This window comes from Anthonomus grandis, chromosome 6 (genome assembly GCF_022605725.1).
Source record: "Anthonomus grandis grandis chromosome 6, icAntGran1.3, whole genome shotgun sequence".
NCBI classification, from domain to species: Eukaryota; Metazoa; Arthropoda; class Insecta; order Coleoptera; family Curculionidae; genus Anthonomus; species Anthonomus grandis.
In genome coordinates this window covers 30,970,384-30,991,231 of record NC_065551.1, presented here as the reverse complement: position 1 = coordinate 30,991,231, position 20,848 = coordinate 30,970,384, and the positions used below count along the sequence as shown (strand labels likewise).

Sequence of the window (20,848 nt, the reverse complement as noted above, 5' to 3'; positions counted from 1 at the left end):
TGTCAATATAGATCAAAATAAAGCCAATAAGAAAACAAACAAAAATAATCAAAGCTTATGTGGAAAAAAACCTATATTTAATTAACCTGAACAAAGTTTAAAGTAGGGGCTGTTTTTGTATTTCTATAATACAAATATGAAATATTTTAAAACATTAATAACTTAAATGTTAAGGCATAGTGTCAACTTTCCTCTTCGCAATCACAGTTATTCAAACAGCAAACACCCTGCCGGATAAATAGCGGCACCCACGATTTAAGTACAATATTCAACGTAATAAAAAACCTGATAAGTATATAAACAAAAGCAATAATCGTTCTGACATACCTAAATCGTTTTGTCGATAACCTTTAAATAACCATATAAAAAAAAAACTAAAAACAAACTTAGAAATAAATATAAGCAAATCCTAGAAGCTAACTTATTCACTTTCAGAAATGCGACAAAACCCTTCCAAAGATTTCGTGATCGAATTTATAGCTTTAGCTTCCTCTTTTTTTTGCTTATGCTTCTTCTTTTTGTTCTTCTTCCTCTTGAGTCTGCTAGGACTTTCCGTTTGGCTACGTTTCGGCTCAATTTCTTCTTCACCTTCAAGATATTTCCTCTTCTTTGAAGAGCCCTCTTTGTCCTCCTGCACGTCCTCTTCTTGACTGATATTCATCAGGAAAACGGTAGTTGCAGCATGATTTTTGGCCTCTAGTTTGCGCTTTTTCTTCAGCTTTTTCCGCTCCGCTTTCGACAAGTCGCTAAAGTTCAATCGGGCTTCCTCAAAGGCCCTGTGATTATCCACGTCGAGTTCATTGTTGTTGTTTTCTGAATCCTGTTCGATTCCCTCGTCGCTGTTATTATTTGCGTCGTTCGAAGAGTTTTCATCCCTTACCGAGCCCACTTCACTATCGAAACTCGTATCGGGATCGTTAGTGTAAATTTTCGTTACTGTCTCGTTAAAAGACACACTTTTCCTCTTTTTCTTTTTTATGTTTGACGTACTGGGCATGTCCGGGTCGTCGAAAGGAGTATATTTTTCATCGTATTTGTCTTTTTCGCTTTTGATTTTTCTCAGTTTTTTTTCTACCTTACTACAATTGTTGTCGGAAAGCGAGACCTTTTTCATTTTTTTCAAAAGTAGCTTTTCTTGTTTTTCAATTCTTGATAGTTTTCCGCTTAATTTTAGGCCGTGACGAGCACCTAAAAAATATCTATATAGACATTGTTCAAGTATTTGAAATGTTTCTATATAATCTAATAATCTGATATTTTTTATAGTTATTAGACAATATAAAATAAAGTTAACTGATGTAAGGAGTATTGCATAGAATTTCAAATTGTGATTAATAGGAGATTAGATGTTTTTCTTTCTGAAGTTCGACACTAAATATGCTAAATTCAAAGTACAAAGACAGAATGATGGTTGATACCTAATCTAGACATTCTAAAAGGCAAAATTAAACCTTTAACAAAAATACCTTTGTGAGCAGTTCTGCCTCCACAAGCAGCAAAAAGATCGTCATCAGTCAGTCCTTGATAGCTCTTCAACGCTTCAGACTCTACGACAGGCACACTGTAGTTTTCCGTACCACCTTGAGTGAGTTTAGCAGTTTTTATAAAGGAACCATATTCAAGTGAGGTATTCCTTTTAAGGTTTTTTACTGAATAGGTTTTGGTTGATATCTCCACCGCATCTTTATCCTTCACGGTCATTTTCACATCGGAGCTGCTTTGCTGCGAAGGTAAGAAAAGGATATAAGTCCTAAATATAGAAAAAAAAATATTTTATATTATTTTGCCAAATAAAATAATTAATTTTATTATAGCAAAGTTAGTATATTTAACGTTGTTTTTTTCATCAAGTTAAACAAAACTCTGATTAAGATAAAAACTTTTCATCCACAATTAACATTTAAATAATGAATACTAAAAATGGTGAAATCTATCCTTAATAGAAAAAACTGGAACCTTAATTAATTACGTTATTAAAATGGGTTTATTTCTGATTTTTTTAGTGTAAGCTACTTGAGGGGAATAAGGCCTAGATAAGAAAAAAATTGAATAAAGTGAAAGACTGTAATGTTAATATTTAGTTTAATACACCAAAGTGCTTATAAGGTTATATTAATTTTAACAAAATTAAAAAAAATAATCTCTAAAAAAACTAGAAAACAAAAAATAAATATTAAGAAAAATAACGCAAATCGGCCTTATTATCCGATGTAGGTTTAATAAAGCCTGTACATAAAAATGGCCATTTTTTGACACTCAAAATCATCCATGTCATTGACTGTTAAGCCAATACATTCCTCATGGTACCATTTAAGACATTTGCTGCACTGCCTCATATCGGCCTGCCTGTCTTCCTCACATTCATGGCAATACCGTTCGGTACTTAACTTTTCCCTGGAGCTTTCAATATCTTTATTCAATTTGGCACGACTTTTGTTCTCGGTAAAAAGACCTCTAGTGACTCGAGTTCCTTTGTAGTTTAGAGCTTTTTTTCGATTTTTTCATTAGTTTTTACTGGTGTGGGCAAAAGCTCATTAAAAGAAGTGACTTTTGTTGTTCGTCTCTTTAATTCAGCAAGAGGGATATGGTCATCAGTCGAATCCGAGTCAGAAAGAGTAAACATTGGAATAGGAAAATTTGCCAGACTTGTTGGATGCCATTCCAGACGAACCAGGTTGAGGAGATTCAGGTGGACGCCTATTTTCTTTGTTGGTATCATCCGGTGCCGGTACGTCTGAGAGAATTAAAGGAGCAAATGCTGTTTCTGGAATTGCCTCGGGATTTAATGGAAACAGACCAGTAGCCTTAAAACCATTTATAATGTTACTATGTGTCATGCATTTAGACCAAACATTTGAAAGTATGATGTTAAAACGTGATTTGGTCAGCTTTTTGTTAGGATTCTGATCCAAGAATAATAATACCTCATTATCCCAATGATGCTCAAATGAACGATATACAGATTTGTCGAGGGGTTAAAGCTCATGTGTTGTATTCGATGGCAAACAGTAGAGATCTATATCAAGTGAGTCTCCAACATCAACAATTGACAAATCAAGATGACAAGCTGCACCATCAAAAACTAAGAGGCCTGGACTTTTGTATCGGGCTAAGTGCTTGAGGAATTCTTTAAAAAGTTCGTTAGTCATGTAGCCTTTACTTGATTTTTCCACTAGAGTTTCTGGTGGCAAATTATCATGTAATTCTGGCTTTAGCCTCTTTCCTTTAAAAATAATCATAGGAGGTATTGGTATTCCAAGGGCATTGACACATCCTGCAATTGTCAAACTCTCTGCATGTTCTCACGATTGAAAGTGAACACGTTTTACCCCTTTCTTAGCTAAAACGGTTGGCTGGTGGTGAATAGTCAAGCGGCATCCTTTTCATCCATATTATAAAGTCTTTCAGGGTGATTAATTATATCAAGATCATCATACATTTTCCCTATTTTTGAAAAATGATCATCATATTACCCGACAGACCTTATTACCTGCAGGTACCTTACATGTTAGTGCTTACATGGAAGAGTTTGAACATTTAAGTATTTTCTGCATAAAGTGTTTTATAGAAAAGAAAGGAAAACTGGATTAGTTTACTGTTGCCAGAAAGTCTCTTAAAAATTCTCAATATATTTCTTCAGAGCATGCAAGAAGCGTTATGATAAATGATGTTTAGTAAAAGTACTTATCTTTTTGGTAATTAAGTAAGTTTGATACCATTAAAGAATACAAATTTTAATCAAACCTCTATTATTATATCTTGGCGTGTGAGTCTATGTTAATGTAATAGATAATTCATAAATCTCTATTATTTTATATTCTAAAATAATCAATCTTCAGCTATTGTAGAAATAGAAATTGTAAACAAAGTTACTCCTTTTATGACATAAAGGCGCACACAAGCTTTTCTAAAAGATATTAGGGATATTAAGGATATACGGGAATATTAAAATTAAAAAATGGCATATACTCCTTACCATCTTAAAAAAAGTAAAATATTTCTCATTAATTAAGTATTTATGGTGGCACTACAAAATATATTATGTTATAACAATAATTAAAAGTACTTAAATGTGCATGCTTTATGCCTTAACTATAATAATTGTGGAGTGTGGAAAATAGTGTTTACTTCTAACGGTTAAGTTGAATGTGGAGTCAATTAAATCTTTTTTCTTTAATGCTTACTTTCCACCTTTATTAGGCCTTCTTCAGGACAAACAGTATAGACCAGAACATAAAAGTGTTGGTGTGTAAGCAACAAAATTATGAATAATATTTTAAACTGTAGTGGTAAATAATGATTATAGATCTATATATATTAAAAAGATATTTAAGGATCCTCATAGGATGAATATCAATGACAAGATAATGAAAACCTTTAAAAGCAAATTTGCAACAGATTTTCCTGTATTTCTTCCTGGGTTATCTATGTATTCTTACCAATTCAAATTAAAGAGGTACGTTGTGGTTTGATTGACCTATTTGATGAGATTGAATGAATTCAGTTTATCACATGAGTTTCATTTACAAAATCCTATATCAATCAAATATTTTAAAAAGTCAAATTTCATATTTTTTTTTAGAAGAATTAGAGTCCTTCAGGGAAGCAACTTTCTCTAATTTTGCCCATTCACTACCAGTTAAACTTTCTGAGCTAGACCTCAAGTCTTCACTTTGTACATTACTAATTCTTTTAAAGCTATAACCACAGATTTAACTAGCTAGTTAAATATACGAGCGTAGCTAGTTAAATCTGTGCTATAACCAATTAAGAAGGGAAGAATAGCTTCATTGAAACAGGGCCTTTAGGCTTTCCTTAGTGTACATTGTTAATTGCATAGCAACATTCTGCTTGCAAAGTTACAGTGACTAGAGTTAAAAAACAAATTCTTGCATCAGCTTATCACAAATATAAAAACACTGGACAAAAAAATTATTGATGATTTTGATTATCTTCAAGTACAAGAAGATCTTACCCGAGTTAGAAGAACAGATTAGGAGTAACATAAAAGTTTTAAATATTGAACAAAAAACTTGATAAAACTATGATAAACAATAATTGTCTAAATAATAAATACCATAATTCGAGAATCCACTTCTAGGATAACATACAATTCAATGACCACACCTTGAAAATTCTAAGCATTTTAAAATAAATATAAGTCTGTCTATGTAATATCTTATGCAGAAAAAGGTTAAGTGGTTAGAAGTTATGAATGAAATAAATATAACAAATTGACAAATAACATTATTGGGTATTTTTACCTGTACATCAATGTTATCAGCAGCAGAGTTAAAAACCCTCTCCCACCAATTGTTGGTGAATTGTTCACCAACGTCATGCCCAATTCCGGCATTATCAAATTTGAGTTTTGGTTTCAGTGCTGTTGCTATACCACTTTCGGTCCGTCCCAAGCCCTTACCTGAGAGAAAAATTTAAGAACATAATTGAATTGTCTATTGTATAAATGTATTAAGACAGTTTCAGTTAATACAGTTTTTTTTTAATATATTAGTTAAATGTATCCCAACTATTTAGTGTAAAGTTGATGCATTGCTTCACTCTCAAAAACATGCTTGTACTGCCTTTATTATTTCTTTAAAAATCTTCTTCCTCCTATCTCTCTCGATATCTAACATATCTCTTACCTTAGCATACCAGTACATGTCAGCCTACACTTTTATGATGTAGGCTTAAATAACCAACATTTTCAAATCAGTCTGATGTAATTACATAATAATCATTCAGTTAAAGTCAAAGGGTATTTTACAAGGGAATTTTGGTATCCACCTCTTGGGAATTATTTTGATTATTAACTAGAATCTGACAGATTTATTTAGCCTAAAACTTATATCCCTTAGACAGTTTATTTACAGTCCTGTTAATTAAGTTAGTGATAGTTTATTGAAATTAAAATGTGGAGACCAATCTAATATTCAGGTCAAAAATACACAATTTTTTTTACACATTATTTTCATGAGATAATTTTCTACTAGAAAAACTGATATAATTAAAAACCAAATTTTATTGTAAGAGAAAAGTCATTAAAACATTGTCAATAGAACACAGTAACTCAAAAAATAAATTATACAGTATACTTAAACAAGGTAGAAAAAGGTTCTTTGAATCAAACTTTTTAACATTCATTGAGAGAGATGTTTCAAATATAAACAAATCCACATCAAACTGTAAATAAAACCTTAATGTCTCATTGACTAAAAGGTGACAATAATGTGCAATGCTGAAAAAGAGTTCTAAAGTATCTCTTTGTTATTTATGTTTTAGGTGTTAACATTTAAACTTTGACTACAATGTTTAAATATAAACACCAATAACTTCCAACTAACTGTAATATGGTATTTCCTGATTGGAATATTACTATGGCATTTTACGCATTTGATAAGGGATGACCACAGAGTGTTGATTGCTGAATTAAAATGTACTAGACTCTCTGAAAAGCTGTTAACATGGCTAAAAAGTCAGGATGGTTTCATTGTATAATCCTTTGTTGAATACAAACTCTTTTTTAGAAATGATTCTCAACAAATAATTTTGAATTATGTTTAATTGATTAAGAACATTCGAGTAAAGTTCTCCACAGGAAATAATAGAATATCTTAATATAGTGATCATAATGAAGATTTTTAAGGAAATGTCCCACAGGGTACAGTGCTGGGGCCAGTCTTGTTTAACATCTATATGAATGGGATTTTTTCTGTGTTGAATGAGGGAAGGGTTCTCTGTTTTGCTGATGACAGTGTCATTATAGTAAATGGCAATACATGGCAATCAGCTATTAGAAAAGCAGAATTAGCAATAACATACATAAAGAGATGGTTGGATTTTAGTTTGTTATCTTTATAATATTGATATGACCCATTTTATGATGTTTGCATTGACTCAGGCAACCCTTCCTAAAGTTCAAGAGCTCAAGGTACATGATTATCTTTGCGATATATAATCTTTGCACTGCAAATGTCAATCTACCATTAAAAGAAAATGTAATATTAAGTATCTAGGTGTATTCATGGATGAAAATTTAACTTGGAAATCACACAAAGAATTTGTAACTGCTAAAATAAGGAAGTTGATTTATAAGTTTTATGAGCTATGTAACATCCTACTAATTAAAATTCTTAAAACTATATATTTATCTTTAATTGAATCAATTCTAAACTATGGTATTATTGTCTGGGGAAATGCTTGAAAAACTTTTATATCAGCTTTAAATGTAGCACAAAAGTATATAATTAAAATAATGTATTTTAAAAACAGAGGATACCCATCTGAATTGCTATTTCATGAATGCAAATTATTGACTCAGATTAGAACAACTCTACATAGTGGCAGAACTTTAGATTTATGTTAAAAATAGATTGTTATAAACAGGAAATATCTCATCAATTAAATACTAGAAATTCATCTCGGCAAAATGTTAATATACCTTTAGTAAATAGTTCAGCCATACAGAGACATATCTATTTTCTTGGTCCCAAACTGTACAATTTCCTGCCTCTTTCACTAAGAACAGGAAACTATCGTCAAATTAAACAAAGATTTAAAAAATGGCTTATTGATAGTGAGGTAGCTATTAATAATTTTGGCTAGATTAACTTGTTAATTCCTTCTCACTAGATTTCTTTTTCCACTAAATTAGCATAGTCTCCTTCCATAAATTAACATTATATAACCTCATTATTATTATTATTATTATTGTTTATTGTTCATTTACTTAAGTATTTCTTAAAAATGTAAGTATTAACTACTGCACATACAGATTTATAATCCATTCTGCAGTTTAAAGTAAATTGTATAAAAAACAAATGTATTAAGTTTGAATGAATTGAAATTGAAATGTTGCATATCTGTGAAAATTTGTAAATGAAGTCTCACAGCTTATTTGTTAGATAAAGTGTTAGATGTCAAGTAATGCTTTAACAGTAATTCCTATCATTAAGGGAGAATGCTACATTAATTGAAAGTTTGTCAGAATTTAACCATGTTCTTATTTTGCACAATCCTAAAATTATTTAATTTTTCAAACAATCCCAAGATGAGCAAGTAAACTACAGTACCATATCAAAGGAGGTTGACATACCATTTAAGTATAGGCTTAACAGTATATATATTTTTACAATTTCAGTCATTGAGGTAGATCTAGTGTTTGTGTCTCCTAATAAAAATATGCTTCAAATGAGTGTTTTAATCAAAAATTTGCAGCTCGTAGCAGAAATGAGATAATGGAATGAATCAAAAATCGAAATGTTTAAAATACATCAAAGATCGTCTTTTGAAATTACGAGAAAAAACAACAGTTTGTTTTACTCCTGTATAATATAGCCTAATTGAAAAATGCTACTTTACAAAATGATTTTAAAAAATCACAACAAATGTATCTAAAAACTGATGGCAAAATCGTGAGAATCTGATAAAAAATAAAAAAATTATAAAACATCAAACTTGACCAATATTTCAGGGTGGCAGAATTTTGTGCCGGCAAGTATAGTTGTTATACACTAGAGGATGTGATGTGCACAATTATGTTAGGTATATTTGAAGGACAATCACTCGAAAATAGAACAGTGTTACTTCTTTGGACTATCTTTAGGTCAGGTCTTGACAGTTCTGAGTCAGGTGTCAGCAATATTTAAAGCCCCTTAAGTTTTTATAAATAGTTCCCTGAGACTAATCTATAAAAGATTTCTCCTGTTAAAACTTGTAACTTTCACAAGTATTGGAAGAATTTTTTGAACTAGTTGAGCATCAACATTGGAACTAAAGACCTGTAAGTAAAATTTTCAGGTAATTATCTCAAGTAAACTTAAAAATTTTGAATAGTTTGAAGTATGATTATGACAAAATTATGAATCGTCTTTACTGTTGAATTCACAGCTATGCTAAGTTTATATTGAATAATCAGGCTGAACAAGAATAGTTATTAATTATGAAGCAATCACTCTTTCACATGCAGTAAAAAGTTTAAAAATTATTTCCTTATACCTTCGGACCATCCATATTTTTCAAGCTGCTTGCGGGCAAAGTCCATTCTTTTTATATATGAGATTGACAAATCTAGTTTTAAGTATTCCTACTTAAATTACAAAAGTTTTTCAATTTACAGCATGTGTATGTTTTTGTTTTCCACTTTCCACATTTTTTTCTCAGAATTCACAACACGAATGACAAGTGACAGATGAAAAACTGCGTAGTAGTTCATTTGCATTATACAAAAAAAAATCCGATGTTGCCAGATTTTTAGATGGACAGTGTATAAAGATAGTGTATAAAAATCCGTGTACACACCCATTTACTTAAAATTTTGATGACTTTAGTGAAATGGGACTATAAGAAGTTTGGGATCTAATCTATGCAAGCATGCAACTTTACTCTACAGTTTAAATAAGTGCAAAATTTATTTTGTTAAGTTTAAACGGTTACCAAGTTGCACGAATAAGAAACAAACTTATGTATTGGGATACTGAGAACATGCAGATTTATTTCGAATGTTATTTACTATTTGGAATGAATGTCCGAAAAGCAGTATGTCTGTTTTGTAACAATAATTAAGCTGCCAATATATTCAGTAGCGAAAATGAACATGCTACTAGTTCGCAGGTTTAACTTCAGATATCATAATACATAATATATACAGGTTGGGGAATCGGTCATTATGCATAGAGAAACGTACACGCCTGCATTTCGTGTACTCTGCTACGTCGTTCTTTTTCAATACGAATCATTATCCTGATGGACATCTTTATTATGTCGGTTATTATTAATAAATATTATGTTTTAACTATTACATAAAACGTAGACTATACAAACTTTAATTACATGATTAATAATTTGTCGTAGAACAGAAGGAATGTACGCATGAGAGACCTCTTTTGACCTATGCATTTGACTCATGCAGTCAACTTTAAATTTAAACGCATTGCGGTGTTCTTGGACTTAGCTAAGGCCTTGATACAGTGCCGCATAAAAATTTGAACTGAATGGTATCAGAGGTTTTGCCTATAAAATATTTAAAGGCTACTTCACGAAAAAACTAAAAACTTGAAAAAACTAAAATCAATTACGATGTCATGTATGTAATACATTGGCCCGACGGAATTTAGAATATGCTTTTGTTAGTTAGACAACCACAGATAATGGTATATATTAATAAGATAAAAAAAGAACAAAACAGATTTTATAAACTCACAATATCTATTTTACATGAGCTTATATGAAAGTGTGCTGACCGAAATTAATATGGTTAGATTAAGTATTAGAGGTAGTTTATATGACGTACTATAAATTTTTAATTATTTAAAGTATAAAAAATATTCCATTTAACACCATGTTTCTTGTAGTTCCAGAAATAAACTTTATGCACTTTAGAGTGTATGTAGATATGTAGGTATTTTGTTTTCTCTTTCTAATTTGTGACAGTGAGCACTTTTCACATGTAATTATATTTTCAATTTGCTTGTCCACTATTGTCATTGTACGCCAAATTGCCTCCATAAAACTATCCAGTGTTTCCTGAAGCCAGGAAGTACAAACAATGAACTGATTTATACTGCATCATCTATGGTTAAGGAATTTACAGAAAATGATATGTTGATTTTAATGTTAAATGGTATTTGCTCGTCAGTCGATATTTAAAAAAAATTTATACATTTACACAGCAATAGTTTAGTGATGACAAGCCCTTACATGTATCCAAACCATAATGTAATTTATAATAGCAATAAGGCTCTCTATAGAATATTTCACGCAAATAATATTAATCTAAATAGAATTTTAGAGTCTAATCATGCCAGCAACTTTGGATCAGATTTTCGGCATCATTACTGTATACCCATATTTTAAAACATTTCAAAAGTAGCATTTCATCAAAAAATGTGTCCACAATAAAACCAAGTAATCAACCTGGACTTCTAGATACTGACTGTGATAGGGATTCTTTTTTATAGATAAATACCCAAAAGATGCAGCTCACTCACATTCTATAAATAACATTGAAAATAAGCATGCGAAAAGTTTCAGTAGTTTTATTTTAAATATACAGTCTCTAAGAAATAAAATGGACGAGCTTCATCTTTTACTTGATTCATGCGATTTTCCTGATATTGTATTACTAACTGAGCACTGGCCTAACGAATGTTTCTTAATTTCTGATTATATTCCTATATCAATTTTTTGTCGGCAACACTCCATACATGGAGGAACAGCTATTTTGGTTAAACAAACAATTGAAGCTTTTTTCTGTAAAATTAATAAGTATGATAGCTTTCTGTTGGAGAAGGTTTTTGAATTCTCCCTTTGTTTTTGTAAGCGATTTAATTTATATGTTGTTTGTGTTTATAGACCACACAGGAGATATTGGTATGTTCCTGGACAAACTTGATTCTCTATTATCCCAATTGTCTCTACACTCCATAGTTATATTGGCTGGTGACTTTAATATTAACTTTACTGATGTAAGCTTGCCATCATATCATACATCCCTTTTAAGTATATTGGAATCTTATAACTTGAAGATGCATGTTCTTTCACCCACACGTATAACATCCTCATCTGCAACTACTATTGATTATTTGTGTACAAATTTAAATGATGTGTCATGTAGAGTACTCTCATCTGGTATTTCTGACCATGAAGCCATTCTCGTTAGGATTCCATACAACACTGTATTTCCTTCTTCTCATTATATAGGAAGAATTTTCAGCAGAGCAAATTTTAATGCTTTTTCTTCTACTACAGCTTTGGTTAATTGGAATGCAGTTGAAATGGCTCCTGACCCGTTTACTTTGTTATTTCATGTGCTATGTGACAAGATCAATCAGTGTTTTCCTAAAAAGAGGCTTAAAATGAAAAATAGAAAACCATGGGTCACAGGAGGCCTCAGAACTTCAGCTAAAAACCTCCGTTTTTTGGCTAAGTTGTGCAAGTTTACAACTAATGCAAACATTATTCTTTATCATCAGAGATATCGTAGTCTATACAGAAAGACGATAAAAGCAGCAAAGGTTAAATATTATAGTGACCGCTTAAATATGTCCTCAAATAGGCAGAGAGAATGTTGGTCAATAATAAATGACTTCAGGCATTCTCACAAGAAAGTTTCAGAACCAGAAGTAAGACCAAATAGTTTAAATGATTATTACTGTAATATTCCTCATTTATTGCTCGAGGATGTGAATACTAATATTGATCCTTTGAAATATATTCAACAGGTGTCAGTTCAAAATTCTTTTTTCTTTTATCCTGTTAGCCTTACTGACGTTAGAGATGCAATTAAAAGCTTAAAAAACCATAAATCATAATAATTACTACTCCTTTTGTCTGACCCAGCATTGAATGCCTTAGCTTCTGCCATAAACAATTCCTTTCATAATGGCATCTTTCCAGCATGTTTGAAGGAGGCAGTGGTTATCCCTCTTTATAAGGGTGGAGATTTGAGTGAGCCTTGTAATTTCCGTCCAATTTCTATATTATCTACCCTCTCCAAGATAGTTGAAAAACTTGCAAAAATCAGAATTTTATCTTTTTTGCAACATAATTACATTTTATCTGCAAATCAGTTTGGATTTCAAACAGGAAAAGGGACTCATGACGCTGTTTTCGGCTTTTTGGAGAGTGTCTATGTGTCCTTAAATTCTGGAGAGTCCGCGGCGGCAGTGTTGTGCGATTTATCCAAGGCATTTGATTGTGTAGATCATGGAATACTGCTGTCTAAGCTCAATAATTATGGCTTTAGAGGTGTGGCATTGCAATGGCTGCAATCCTATCTGTCTAATCGTACCCAAAGAGTTACAGTATCAGGATGTTTATCCGATTCCAGATCACTTAATACTGGAGTAACTCAGGGTTCAGTGTTAGGACCACTATTATTTTTGCTCTATGTAAATGATTTGGGTTCATTAAAACTGCAGGGCAAAGTGGTTCAGTTTGCTGATGATACCACCATTTTATGGAATCATAGAGATTCTGATAATGTTCTAACATTATTAGCCCAGGTTTTTAAGGATCTTAAGATTTTATCGGAGTGGTGTGCTGCAAACAGGCTTGTATTTAATGTGGGCAAAACCTTTATTATGGGAATAAGTGTGACGTTCAGGGCCTTATGTTTAGTGAAAACTCCCCCTTGCAAAACAAAGAAAGCTGTAAGTACCTTGGTATTACCATTGATGGTCGCCTTCGCTTCGAAGATCATATCCTAAATCTTGCATCAAAATTATCCTCTGGATGCTTTGCAGTAAGAATGGCGGGGCATGAGCTGGGAGGGGTAGTTGCACGTTCAGTGTACTTTTTCTTTTATTGAGTCCCATCTTCGCTATGGCTTGCCTTTTTGGGGTTTAAGCAACAAGGGATTATTAAACATAATTTTTGTGATTCAAAAAAAGGCAGTTAGATACCTATGTTCCGCTGGGTTAAGAGATTCTTGTAAACCTCTCTTTATATCTCAAAAAATCCTAATTCTTTTTTCTCTTTTTATCTTAGAAACAGCTACTCTTATTCATAAATGTCCTAAACCTGCCTCTAACACTGGTCATATGACTCGCCAGGTTAACGATTTTCCCTTACCAATCCCTACATCCTCCCTCACCAAGAACTCACTTATATACCTTAGCAAAAAAATTTACAACCATGTTCCTCTATGTATCAGACAAATTTTAGAAGTTAAGAAATTCAAAGAGGAATTAAAATCACTTTTATTATCCAGGGCATATTATAGCCTTGACGATTTTTTTAATGATACCTTTTAACCTGTGCTTTAACATCATTTTAGTGTTTTAGTTTTGTTTCCTATTAAATAATTTAATTTACTTCCTCTAAATTCTGTTTTATTGACAGCTTTACTTATTTTTTAATGAAATTTATCAAAAAGATGCTTTTTTTTTCTCAATCTGTTTTGTTATGATTAATTTTGGTAATGTGTTTAAATTTTATGGTAAAGTATTTTAGATGTTATGTTTGCTTGAAATTTGGAATTTTTTAGTTTTTAGGATGCTTGTACACAAGATTTTGTTGTCTTACGTAATATAGCACATTTTCTTTCTTTCATTCATTAATTTAAATTGTTGGTTTCAATTAAAAGCAACGGATCAAACATAATATACTTAATCAGAAATATATAAAACCTTAAAACTTACCTTAGACTTGTGGGTGACCTTGTAAAAACTAACCTTATCGGTGTCAAATACCGTTCATTGCCTTCCCCGCTAAAATTTAAATTGTACTTTTAATTTTCTTTCTCATTTATTATAAATAATAAACATACTGTATTATTTTTTGTCGGGGTACTAATAAAAAGACGTTTTTCAAAAAATAACTTTTCAGTTTAATATTAGAAAAAATTAATCTAACAAAGATCCAGCATCTTTATCAACCAACCAATACACTTGTCCATTAGTAGGCTGCACTAGTCCAGCTGGCAACTTTTCTTTATTCACATGTATTCTCTTAGCCATTTCAGCTTTTTCTTTACCAGCTATAGCAAAAACACACACCCTAGCATTATTTAGCACTGGAAAGGTTAAAGTAATTCTGCTCGGAGGGGGTTTCGGTGAGTCAGTAATTGGGGCAACCCACCTGTTTGTCTCTTGAACAAGCTTATGGCCTGGAAACAAACTACACGTGTGTCCATCAGGCCCCATTCCCAGCAATAACAGGTCAAATTGGGGCAGTGGATTAAGCGGCACTAAATTTTTTATTTGTTCTTCATAGTCCTTGGCAGCTTCATCAGCAGACACACCTTGTTTCAGTATCACAAATTGGTCGGCGGTGATGTTTACTGCCTTAGTGTCAACTAATTGGCGTTTGTAGACCCCAAATGTAGATTCTGGATCATCTACAGGTACAAGCCTTTCATCGCAGAAGAATAATTTCCATTTTGTAAAATCTGATTTAACTTTCGGAAGGCCTGTTACTAAGAAGCTCACCAAAGAGCCTCCTGAAAGACCCACAGAAAATGTCCCATGTTTTTCAATGCTCTCTTGGGCTGTTTTTTCTATTATCTTGCACAGATCCTCAATTACAATGTCTTTGTTTTCCAATATTGTAACACCATGTGCCATTTTTTGATTTTTAACACTTTTTATACAACTCAACACTCCTAAAAGTAATATAAAGTAGACTTGAGTAGGCTGATAAATCATACAATTTGATATCTATTATCAGTTTTTAATGTTTTATGCAAAATCATTACTTGACCCCTATCTAACCTTACAATTTGTGTTGATTTGACATCAGAGTACTACAGGTACCAACTTAGAATTTTGACAGTGGTGGTGGTACTTACTAATACTAAGACTCTACAGTGCTTAGATCTGGCAATACAGCATATAGAATGAAGTTCATTTGCATTTTTTTAAGACATAATGCAAATTGTCCAGATTTTGAAAATATAGGAATAAATAATGTCGTCATAAAAGAAACTATATATACAAAGAACATATATTTTTAGTAAAAATTAGATTCCTCATTTATAAGTTGTAGATACCATACTATATTAATAATAATAATAATAATAATAATTTTCTTTATTGCTTTCAAGATCTAATTAAAATAGACAATAGCTGAATAGCAACGTCACAAAACAAACAAAATCATAGAGAAATGAATATTAAATAATAATACTTTTAATTACTCTATGAACAAAATTAAAATTTGATAACATCTACACAGTACATACTGCTAATAAAAATAGTAAGAACAAAAAGATAACTTGGATTGGACATAATATTGGGTGCATTACCTTACCACCTTTATCTCAAGTATGATACATTATGAAGATAAATAAGTTAGTAAACAAACCCTTAATATTAATCATAATACACATTTAAAATTGTAAATCGAAACTATAGATACACTTGCCCAACAGATACCTTGCAGTGTCTTTCCTAAACTTCATGATATTTTTCTCTTGCCTTAGGGCGAGAGGTAATCTGTTATATGTTTTAATAGCAGCAAAGACCAAGATCTTTGAAAAAAAGATAGAGTGATGAGTTGGGACACTCAGTTCAGCTCTCCCCTTGTCACAATAGACATACCTTCAGCATAATGATCTTCATTAGTTTAAAAAAGATGCAGGTGTTTCTTTGCAAAAATAGCTAACATAAGAATGTACAGAGCTGGAACAGTGAGTAGACCAAGCTTAGTAAAATAAGTCCTACAAGACGTTTGTGGTGTGAGGCTGAGTATGCATCTTATGATGCGTTTTTGTGCTATAAAGACTGACACGGCGTCAGTTGAAGATCCCCAAAACATCACACTATAAGTGATTAGAGATTGGACCGATGCATAGTAAATCAGATGTTCTGACAAGGTTATGGAAGTGTCATCAGCATATTGGTTGATAAAACACCCTGGAAAACACTCACTGAGACCATTTACATATAATATGAATAGTACTGGGCCTAGAATTGAACCCTGAGGCACTCTCTGTACCACCAAGGATGGCGCTGAGTAAACATATGTACCATTGCCAGAGCCAAGGCAAACTGTTTGTTCCCTCTGATCTAAATAAGAGGCTATAAGCACAGATATAACTAGCTAACGCAAGTTAGTTGCGTTAGCTAGTTATATCTGTGCTATAAGTCTGGCACAGTTTCCCCTCAGTCAACAATGTTCAAGGATTGACAGCAGTAGACCATGGTTGATTGTGTCGAAAGCTTTCGATAAATCGAAAAAGAGTCCGGCAACTTTTTCTTTTTTGTCAACATTTTCAATCACAAAGGATATAAGCTTGAAAACTGCCAACTGGGTTGAATGATTGGGCCTAAAACCAGACAAGCTATCTGAAAGAATAGTTTGCCTTTTTAAAAAGTTCATAATACGGATATAAATGACTCGCTCAAAGATTTTTGATGTTGAAGAAAGGAGAGATATTGGTCGATAGTTTTCTACATCCTGCTCATCACCCTTATTTTTAAAAATTGGGAGAACTTTCACCTTTTTTAGTTTAGATGGAAAGATTCCCATGTGCAGACAGGCATTTATTATGTGAGCTAGAGGCACATCTATATGGTGACTAGCTTTTTTGAGTATGTTTATTGGTATTTCATCAAGACCAGCAGAGTATTTATTTGGCAAGGCCGATAGAATATGCTGAACTTCCTTTGAATCTGTGGGAAAGAGGAAAATAGTGGGGATGTGACTTCCTTTAGGCAATTAACCAGAAATTGAAGGAGTAAGAGATGAAGCATTAAATTTCTTTAAAAATATGTTGGCTATCTCATCCAAATTTTCAATAATTTCATTATTGCTAGAATTTAGGGTGACAGGTTTAGATGACTTTGACTTATGTAAGCATTGATTGAAAATAGTCCAAGCAGTTTTAGTTTTATTATTTGAACAGATAATCTTGTTTTCATTTAAAGAAGTTTTATAGTTAGAAATAATTTTTTTATATTCTGTTTTATATTGATTATAAGCTGCCTCACTACTTGTTTCCTTGTACCATACATACAGATCTTTAATATGACTAGAATAATTTTTAATTTCAGAGTTTACCCATTTTTTATCAGGATCCTTTATTCTGTGGCTACTTAGAGGAAATGTTACATTAAAATAGTAGTAGAAAATATTATAAGAGCAATCATATTTTAGATCGACTTCAGTGCAGTTATATACATCTTCCCAGGATTCATGTGTTAAAAGATCATTAAACTTCTTAATGTTGTTTTCTGTGTATGAACGTTTCTTTATAAATATTGGCTTTTTACTCGAGATCTTTAGGTATTTCTATGTGGAGTTTCTGACCATAATGATCTGATATATCTGAGAATAATGTATTACTTGTTACCTGACATTCAGCCAAATTGCTGAAAATATTTTCAATTTGAGAGCCAAATTGTCCTACCACCCTGGTTTTACCCTTTATGTGTGGTGCTAAATCATAGCTAGCTAATAATTGTTTGGTAAGAGAGGAGTTCTGATCGTTTACTAAAAAGTTAATGTTAAAATCTCCACAGACTACCAGATACCTGTTGGCCATGTATATAGTGTGTAGCAACTCATCTAAAATTGACAAGAAAGTATTAACATTACCCGAGGGTGATCTGTACAGACAAATAAAATAATAAGATCTATTTAAAATAAGACACTGACAAACGCAAAATTCACACTGTCTTTCAACACAAGCTGTTTTAACAATTAAAGGATGGAAAACTGTATTTGTTTTTGCAAGGGTAACAGTTCCTCCTCCTCTAAATTCAGTTCGAGATGAATAACAAATTGGTCGATAGTCCATTAGGGCCAAAAACTGTATATCATTGCCCTGTAGCCAATGCTCAAAAAATATCAGGCTCTTCTTTGGCCAAAAGCACTTCTAATTGAAGTGATTTATTATTTATGCTCCGAACATTCAAGTTCAATAAGTATATACTGTCCCCGTTTGGACCATCTGGCAATTTCTTGCTATCCTTTGAGTTTTCTAGGTTTATGGTGATTTGTTTACTTTTTGGTTTGGAAGATGTACAAATATCAGGTACTATATATTGTTAAGTAAAAAAACACTTATAATGATGTATGGGGCTTTTGTAGAACCATTATTGCCCTATGGAATTTAAGTATGGGGTAAAATGTTCACAAGTATTTTCAACCTTTAATGATCTTAAAATTATATTATATATTGTAAAAATTATATAGTAATTTCTATGAAAGCCAAGCCGTTCCCAACTGAGCACTTGTAGTCAAATGATATGTGCAACATTCGACCTCTGTATATATTAGTACTATGCAACTCTAGCACTCTATTCAGAGAGACCCATGTGTTTCCCATAGTATTAAACAAGAAAAAATGTTGCCCATTGTTTTAATATCTTCGACTCTAAAAGATGTCTTAATAAAATATTTCTCATTTATCTCGCTCCAAAATTTTATCTTAAAGATCCAATGAAATAAAAGCTTAAAAATCAACATAAAAATCAACAAATTTTGTTGTGGTAATATCAATTTATTCTTGGGGTACATTATTACATGTGAGTGTTATACAATTATTACTCCTGCACACTTGGAAGTACATATGAGGGTGAAAACATTAGAGGTGCGTTCTTGGACCTAAACTAGTCCTTTGAAACAGAAATATAAATTATATCACTAATGTGTATACTATATCACTAATGTTTATTGAATATCTTTATAACTTATACTTAAAATATCACTTGTTCGAACAATACTTTTTGGGACTACGCCTGGAAGGTTATCTTGTTTCAAGTTTTCAACAACAACATTTTCAAACATAAGATCAAAAGTTCGAATTTGTGCTGTTACTTTTATTTTATCATACATTGAAATTTTACTGGGTTTTGCTAAAAATCGAATAAAATGTATTTGTAAATCTTCTTGTAAGTCAAATTAGATTACCTGGGAGAGAGGCTATAAGATAGAGGAATCTTTCCCTCAGAAACGAGGCGGCCTCCTGCTCCTCTTTTGACAATTCCTTTGGGGTTTCTGTTTCTAGTTGCATTTTGCTTAATAATTTTTCAGAATAAAAAAGTAGTGTTAAATGTATGTTTAATTTTATTTATAGGTTAGGACTATGACAACAAAAACAGTTTGGCCAACCTAAATTACATTGCAGGCAAAACAAGTTACATCACAAAAATTCCAACAATAACTATTTAATTCAAATACACTATTTTATGTACAAACTAGAAAATGTTAAATGAGCACCCTAAATATTAAAACCAAGATCCCTCATACATTTTTTGTGTGCCTCAATTAGGTCTCCGCAATGTTCTTCACCTTTCTCTATAATACTGAAAAATATAACAGTAAACACTATAATTGTTTATTCAAATTTCTAAAGCTTACCATTGATCTCGGACCTTTTTCGTTTCAGGACATGCACAACAGGGCTTCAACTTTTTAGGGGCTTCAGTATTTTCTACTTCTTGCGAAACTGAAGCGGCTTCGACCTTTTCGCTTACGTTTCCCATTATTATCGGCCTACAGATTAAAGACTTTTATACGGACAAGAGCTGACAATACGTACATATATTTAAAATTATTTACCTCTTTAGTCTTATCTCCAAGAGTTTTTAAATTTAGATATTTTTCAAATTTCAACTTGAGTCGTATCAAATTGACATATGACAGTCCTAATCAGGTGTTTTTGACAAGTAAATTAGGTTAGAATTCTAAGGTTGCTTTTAGACGGTGGCAACAATTGCGTAGGCCATGTTTTTTTTTAACATTAACATTACTTTCAGTAACAATATAGCTAAAAAAATACTAGCAAAATGACAACAGCTCCTATATTGTAAAATTTTCAAATGGATATTTGGTATCTAAAGGTCTTAAATTAAAAACGCTTTCTAAAAACTATTCCATTAACTATCCGAGATGTGGCCTTTCCTAATGTACAAGTAAATGACGTGAACTTGTGTTTTGTATGAAGAAAGTAGTCTTCATACAACGATCAAAATTTTCAATCATTAAATGGTTTTATGGAGGCAATTCGGAAGTACAGTGTAGGGAATTAATTTTATGTCCTAACAATCCTGATAAAGTGGCCGCTACTCGTGGTGGTGGCTGCTTGGTCGCAGCTTCTCACAACATCCACCTAGAGAGGGTTAACTTGGAAGACATCCTTAACTCCACACCACTTATAGATATTTTAGGTTGTAAGCTCACTTATGGTTATTTTGTATTTTATTTATTTGTAATCTATGTCCCTCCTTGCACAACCGAGAGAGACTTTCAGACCTTGTGTGAAACAATTATGTCACTGGATCTGGTCCACACAAAACGCGTTATGATTTGTTGGAGATTTTAATGTTCCGTCTTATCAGACAACCGAAGCTAGCAGTGTCAAGTGCAAGCTTTTGACCATCCTATGCGAGATCCTTGG

At 32.1% G+C, this 20,848-nt stretch overlaps 2 protein-coding genes across 3 annotated transcripts; both read right to left on the bottom strand.

Annotated features, from left to right (window-relative positions):
* Positions 1-55: 55 nt before the first annotated feature.
* LOC126737843 (G patch domain-containing protein 4) lies at positions 56-9,179 on the bottom strand. 2 transcript variants are annotated; one of them, XM_050442904.1, is made up of 4 exons: positions 9,001-9,179; positions 5,265-5,422; positions 1,467-1,722; positions 56-1,188 (listed from the first exon to the last, which is right to left on the bottom strand). In XM_050442904.1, exons 1-4 carry the CDS (start codon positions 9,044-9,046, stop codon positions 422-424), a joined length of 1,227 nt encoding a protein of 408 aa, XP_050298861.1. In that variant the 5' UTR covers positions 9,047-9,179; the 3' UTR covers positions 56-421. The 2 variants fall into 2 exon arrangements, with proteins under 2 accessions (XP_050298861.1, XP_050298862.1); XM_050442905.1 differs by having other exon boundaries at positions 1,467-1,750; positions 9,001-9,149.
* Positions 9,180-14,308: 5,129 nt separating this feature from the next.
* On the bottom strand, positions 14,309-15,232 carry LOC126737419 (6-phosphogluconolactonase). Its single transcript, XM_050442319.1, has one exon. It carries the CDS (start codon positions 15,147-15,149, stop codon positions 14,349-14,351), a length of 801 nt encoding a protein of 266 aa, XP_050298276.1. The 5' UTR covers positions 15,150-15,232; the 3' UTR covers positions 14,309-14,348.
* Positions 15,233-20,848: the final 5,616 nt, after the last annotated feature.

What these genes read in the sequence shown, in the direction of transcription:
- LOC126737843 (XM_050442904.1), bottom strand. Translation starts at nt 9,046, where the DNA reads ATGGACTTTGCCCGCAAGCAGCTTGAAAAATATGGATGGTCCGAAG. An exon ending in AAAATATGGATGGTCCGAAG is followed by an intron (nt 5,423 to 9,000) that starts GTATAAGGAAAT and finishes TTTTTCTCTCAG; the next exon opens with GTAAGGGCTTGGGACGGACC. An exon ending in CTGATAACATTGATGTACAG is followed by an intron (nt 1,723 to 5,264) that starts GTAAAAATACCC and finishes TTACCTTCGCAG; the next exon opens with CAAAGCAGCTCCGATGTGAA.
- LOC126737419 (XM_050442319.1), bottom strand. Translation starts at nt 15,149, where the DNA reads ATGATTTATCAGCCTACTCAAGTCTACTTTATATTACTTTTAGGAGTG.